The sequence below is a fragment of the Engraulis encrasicolus genome, chromosome 15, assembly GCF_034702125.1.
Source record: "Engraulis encrasicolus isolate BLACKSEA-1 chromosome 15, IST_EnEncr_1.0, whole genome shotgun sequence".
Classification (NCBI taxonomy): Eukaryota; Metazoa; Chordata; class Actinopteri; order Clupeiformes; family Engraulidae; genus Engraulis; species Engraulis encrasicolus.
This window is the reverse complement of record NC_085871.1, coordinates 43,500,506-43,506,505: the sequence shown is the minus strand read 5'-3', so window position 1 is coordinate 43,506,505 and position 6,000 is coordinate 43,500,506. Positions and strand designations below refer to the sequence as shown.

General features: G+C 44.3%; 1 protein-coding gene across 1 annotated transcript in view; it reads left to right on the top strand.

Moving 5' to 3' along the window:
• The window catches only part of flncb (filamin C, gamma b (actin binding protein 280)), a 232,967-nt gene that overhangs the window by 163,285 nt on the left and 63,682 nt on the right, over window positions 1–6,000 (top strand). Inside the window, exons 23-24 of the mRNA XM_063217535.1 lie at window positions 357–707; window positions 2,601–2,774. Coding sequence (XP_063073605.1) covers window positions 357–707; window positions 2,601–2,774 — 525 coding nt within the window. The remainder of the gene's footprint in view (window positions 1–356; window positions 708–2,600; window positions 2,775–6,000) is intronic.

Sequence of the window (6,000 nt, the reverse complement as noted above, 5' to 3'; positions counted from 1 at the left end):
CCGAGCCTGGAGCGGGGCAAGGTGGACGAGGCCGCCTCCTTCTCGCTTCCTGTCTCTACCTCTCGCTTCCTCTCTCTAGTTCAAGAATATTAAACCCATTTTGTCCTAAGCCCTTCTTGGGAAAGGGTGCCCTCTGCCTATTAAATCCTAAATATCTCAGCCTCCGAAGCACATACAAACATGAAATGAGTTTTAAAAACTAGGATCCTCGTTTTGCCTTAGAATGTGTTCATTCAACTCTTACTTACCCACATTTTTAATGAAACAGCTCAAATCTCAAAAACCTGAATGCAGCGTATAGGTGTTTCCAGGACACAATGTGTTAAATTACATTGTATTATATTCTATTCTTACAGCCATGGTCCAGTCGGTTTTCGACCCCAGCAAGGTGACGGCGAGTGGGCCGGGCCTGGAGCGGGGCAAGGTGGACGAGGCCGCCTCCTTCACGGTCGACTGCTCCAAAGCCGGCGAGGCCGAGCTGACCATCGAGATCATCTCCGACGCCGGCGCCCCGGCCGAGGTGCGCGTGCAGAACAACAGCGACGGCACCTACTCCATCACGTACATCCCGCCCTTCCACGGCATGTACACCATCACCATCAAGTACGGGGGCCACGCCGTGCCGAACTTCCCCGCCCGGGTGCAGGTGGACCCCAGCATCGACACCAGCGGCATCAAGGTCTACGGGCCCGGAGTGGACTCCAGAGGTAAGAACCATACAGCTACACAACAGTTAAAGAACCAGTTCTGCCAATTTCAATATGCCGTTGTATTGCTCATGCTACGCTTGACTTGTCAGTACCCGGTGATGCTGCATTTTTCGGCTCAACCTTTTCCGAGATCTGAGCTATTCTAATGGAGGCGGATTTTGTTTACATTTTAAACATTCTTAAGATGGGCCTACTCCCAATATTTTCCCCAAAAGGTATCACTGTTGTCTGCTAGTTGTCTGCTGATGTTGCATAACCTTTTGGATGTTATTGGGAGTAAATCAAGATGTTATTTTTCAAATGTAAACAAACACCTGCTTCTATGACCAGGATCTCGGGAAAAGGCTGAAAAAAAATTCTCAGGTACTGAGAAGCCCAGGGTAGTGTGATCATTACTAGAGATGTCCGATATTGGCTATTTTGCCGATATCCGATATGTGGATATTGTCCAACTCTCAATTTTCGATTCCGATATCGGCCGATACCGATGCCGATATATGTGGGTTATTTTTCCTCATAACAAATTTTAGGTAACATTACAAATCTGCTGTTGTGGAACAAAATATGCTTAATTTTATTGTCATGCCCCACTAGATGCATTCTCGAATGCAACAAAGCTTTCCAAATATTAACATCGTCTGTGCAAAATAGAAAAATAATTAAGGAGAAAAGTGTACACTAATTCAAGTATTATTATATCGGTTTCGATAGGTCAAAAATCCGATACTGATATTGACCGATATTATATTTTATGCTATTATGGGGCCGATAATATCTGTGGGCCGATATTATCGGACATCTCTAATCATTACAAGTGCATGTTTACATTGGCTGAACTTATCCTTTAACATGATGGAAAATGCATCAGGACAGGCACAGATGTGCAAACAGGTAGATCAGTGGTCTCCAATTATTTTTCTCGAAGGATCAAATGATGTACGTAGAGTAAGTGAGGCTGCGGGCCAAACCATCGCCCCAACCCAATGAGAAACATGTTAGATGTCTGGATGTCTAGAACAGATTTTCGCTTTTTGTTTGGTGACCAAGGGGGTAGATTCTTCAGCACATTCTGTCTCATGGTTTCTTTTGCTCTTATTTGTATGCATATCGAAAAAAGTATATCAAATACTTAGTCCATAGTCCATAGTCCAAAAAACACCAAATTAATCTCTCCATATTCCACTATAATCTATACAAAATGTTAAAAAATATGTAAAAATGTAAAAAAAATATGTAAAAGCATATTGGTGTTCTTACATGACCTTAAAATGCTCTTTATTTAGAAGGACTGAAGCAGACCACAGCATTCTTGCAGAGACTGGCAACAGATCAAACTATAGCCAGATGGCGCAGATCAGATGACTCATTGTGTGTGTGTGTGTGTGTGTGTGTGTGTGTGTGTGTGTGTGTGTGTGTGTTTTTGTGTGTGTGTGTGTGTGTGTGTGTGTGTGTGTGTGTGTGTGTGTGTGTGTGTGTGTGTGTGTGTGTACATATGGGTATGTGTGTGTGTGTGTGTACTTATGGGTGTGTGTGTGTGTGTGTGTACGTGTGTGTCTGTGTGTGTGTGTGTTTGTGTGTGTGTACGTGTGTGTGTGTGTGTGTGTGTGTGTGTGTGTGTGTGTGTGTGTGTGTGTGTGTGTGTGTGTGTGTGTGTGCTGCATGTGTGTACGTGTGTGTGTGTGTGTGTGTACATGTGTGTTTGTGTGTGTGTACGTGTGTGTGTGTGTGTGTGTATGTTTGTGTACGTATACGTGTATGTGTGAGTGTGTGTGTGTGTGTGTGTCTGTGTATATGTGTGTATGTACGTATGTGTACATGTGTGTGTGTACATGTGTGTGTGTGTATGTTTGTGTGTACCATACGTGTGTGTTGTTCATTGTGACTCATCAGGAGTTCTGAAGGAGGTCAACACTCATTTCGTCGTGGACGCCCGTGCGGTGAGCAAGTCCGGTGGTAGCCAGATCAAGGCGCGCATCGTCAACCCCTCAGGCTCCAACACGGACGCCTTCATCACCGACAAGGGAGACGGCACGTACAAAGTGGAGTACACGGCCTACGAGGACGGTAAGGCTTCTTAAAAATATTTTTTTTCTCTTTATTTTATGGGACAGTGTGAGAGGTGGACAGGAAGCGAATTGAGAGAGAGACGGGGAGAGGTCGGCAAAGGACCTGGGCTGGGAATCGAACCTGGGTCAGCCGCATGGCAGGCGAGTGCCCTACCGGTTGGTCACGGCAGGGCCTGTGTTTTTGGGGACGTAAAGGACATGAATGAAAAAAAACTTGAGAATTAATTACTACAAGCTTAAGGCAAGGTTATCTGTATAGCTTAAAGGAACAGTCGCCTCATTTCAGGAAATGGCTGATATCTAGTTAAACCCTGGTAAAATATGACAATACAGAGTATTTTTTTTCTCTCTGTGTTTGCGTTGCCTAGTTTCACAGCATAGCCATATTAAGTGTAGCAATGGAAGTCTGTGGCTTCTGTGGACATATATGACTGAGAGTGATCTTTAAGGGTCATTTAAACTATGAATGGTAATTACATATAGCAAAAAGGATTTATTTAGGAGTTTCTTCCTGTACATGTCATTGTGGTGTAACTGTGCAGCAATGTGGTCATACTATCATACTTTCCAGCACTGAAAGGTTCAGAGTTAGAGGGAAACCTGGGTTAAATACGGCAAGAATGATTGGCTGGTTATTTGCCACTGGACTGACTCACTAATGCCTCTTTTCCACCGCCGGTTTTCTGGTAGGCCTACAGCTCGACACAGCGTGTCTCGGCCGCTGCGTTGTGGCAATTCAAAAATTGAAAAGTTGCAGCCAAGTCGTGCTGTGTCGAGTTGTAGGCCTACCAGGAAACCAGCAGTGGAAAAGAGGCGTATGGGGTCATTTGGGGTCATTGTCATGGGTCAGTTTCGATACCCGGGTCATGAACTTGGGTGAACTTCCCTGCTTGCACCTTTGGTCAACTCAACTGAACTTTCCACTTCAGGTGCCACAAAGATCACAAAGAAAGCTGCTTGTCTTTGACAGCCTCGTTGATCAGCCAACCAGGGGCATCTCCGTCACAGAAACAAGCCAATGAGCATATTGGTAGATGATGGTAGACGAGAAGAAGGAGGTTGTTTTAAAAAGAGAGGAAGCTTCTTTGGTTTTTACGAGTGTTTTCCTAAGACAGACCGTCTCTCGTATAAAACGAAACCCCTTGTGGTTTGAATAAAACCGCTGTTTCCTTCTTTATGATAATGGAAAGAGGCTCTATAAAAATATCCCGAGTCATCATGGCTTTAGCAGACTGAGGGGATTTTGTTTGTTCTGAACAGAGCAGTAGAAGATGAGACACACACGCGCACACACACACACGCGCACGCGCACGCACGCACGCACGCACGCACTCACGCACACACACGTCAAGGCTTAGTTGGATTTAATAAGAACACAGGGAATCAGAGCTGTGGTAGGAAAAGGATGAATCCTGTTCCTTTCGATTTAGACAGAGATGATAGATTGATGGTGTGCGTGTGCGTGTGCGTGTGCGTGTGCGTGTGCGTGTGCGTTTGCGTGTGTGTGTGTGGGTGTGCGTGTGCGTGTGCGTGTGCATGCACATGCATGCGTGTGTGTGTTTTTCTCAGGTCAACGCAGTAAGGAAGATGTCAGGTCGATGTGTGTCTCTGTGTGTGTGTCTGTGTGTGTGTGTGACAGAGAGAGAGTTTTGACAGGACTGAGAGAGAGAGTTTTGACAGGAGATGGGGAGTTAAGAGAGACGTAGTGGAAAAGAGAATCATGAGCTGTCATGAAGAGGATAGACAGGGGGAGAAGGGACCGGGGCAAGGAGAAAGAAAAAGAAAAGCAGAGAAAGAAGAGAAAGAAGGAAAGATAGAAAGCTTCAGTGACAAAAGTGTGTGAGTGGGGGCAAACAGGGAGAGATAGCCTTACAGGCCTAGTAGTAAACTAGCCTCACCCGCCAGCAGCCAAAACTCTTTTTGCCAGTGGTGTAGTCTACGTAGAACGCGGGTATACAGAGTATACCCACTTCTTAATTGCAGGGATTTCTGTATACCCACTTCAAATTGATTGATCCATTGTTTTGAATAGCACAAATATATACAGTATACCCACTTCAAAAAATGTTCAAATATACAGTATACCCACCATAAAAAAAGTAGATTGGGTAATTCCCCAATGCCCTGAATCTGGCAAATCACAATGCCAGATATTTGTTTTGAATCTTTGGATGCAAATCGGACATGGTTTACAGGGAGTGACATCAAAGGCACAGACACACAGTTTGAAAAACAACGAGTTGTTCGCATAACAATCTTCCGATGTTTCTTTGATCGGGCCAGACTAAATATTCACATTTAATCTCACATTTAGTCTGGCTTGTAGAAGGTAAGAAAACAAGACGATGAAGGACTAACTAATAAGATAAAATTAGACAAAGATAGAAGGAGCAGCTTGTTACAAAGAAAACAAGTGTGGAGTGATAGAAAGAGAGCCAGGTAGTGACAGATGGAGTCATCCTGTTATAATTAGCTGGTGTGCTATGCTGTGCGGCGTCCTTACTCCAGGCTAGATTGTTTACGTCTATAAATATATTAGCCCCCCACACTGGGCGCCACAGGGAAGACAACTAGATACTGTGATGTGATAGGATGAGTGTAAGTGCGTGCTTGCGTGCTTGTGTGTAGACGTATGTGTTTGTGTGCGTGCTAGTGTGCGTGCATGTGGGTATGTGTTTTGTGTACGTGCATGAGTGTGTGTACATGTGTGAATGAGTATGTGTGTGTGTGTGTGTGTGTGTGTGTGTGTGTGTGTGTGTGTGTGTGTGTGTGTGTGTGTGTGTGTGTGTGTGTGTGTGTGTGTGTGTGTGTGTGTGTGTGTGTGTGTGTGTGTTGGGAGAGGGGTGTGTTTGAGATACAGAGAGAGAGATAACGAGCACTGTAATGCTGCAATTAACTGGCTATTCTTTCTGCAGACCCCCAGGCTATAGGTAACTGTACTTTGCAAGTTGCAAAAATTACTAAGTCGACAATCTGAGAAAAAAGGAGAAATGAGAAAGACTATTCAACTTCCGACCTACCGTATAGAGTTAGCAAAATGGTAAACATTCAGTGTTACAACATGAAGTTGTGGGGCAAGTGCAATATTGAGTTGTGTGGTGCAACATCAAGTTGCGGTGCAACATTAAGTTGTGATATATGTTCAAAATTAAGTAGTGGTGCAATGTTGTGGTATAACATTAATTTATTACATGTACCATACATGAATTCATGCATACATACTA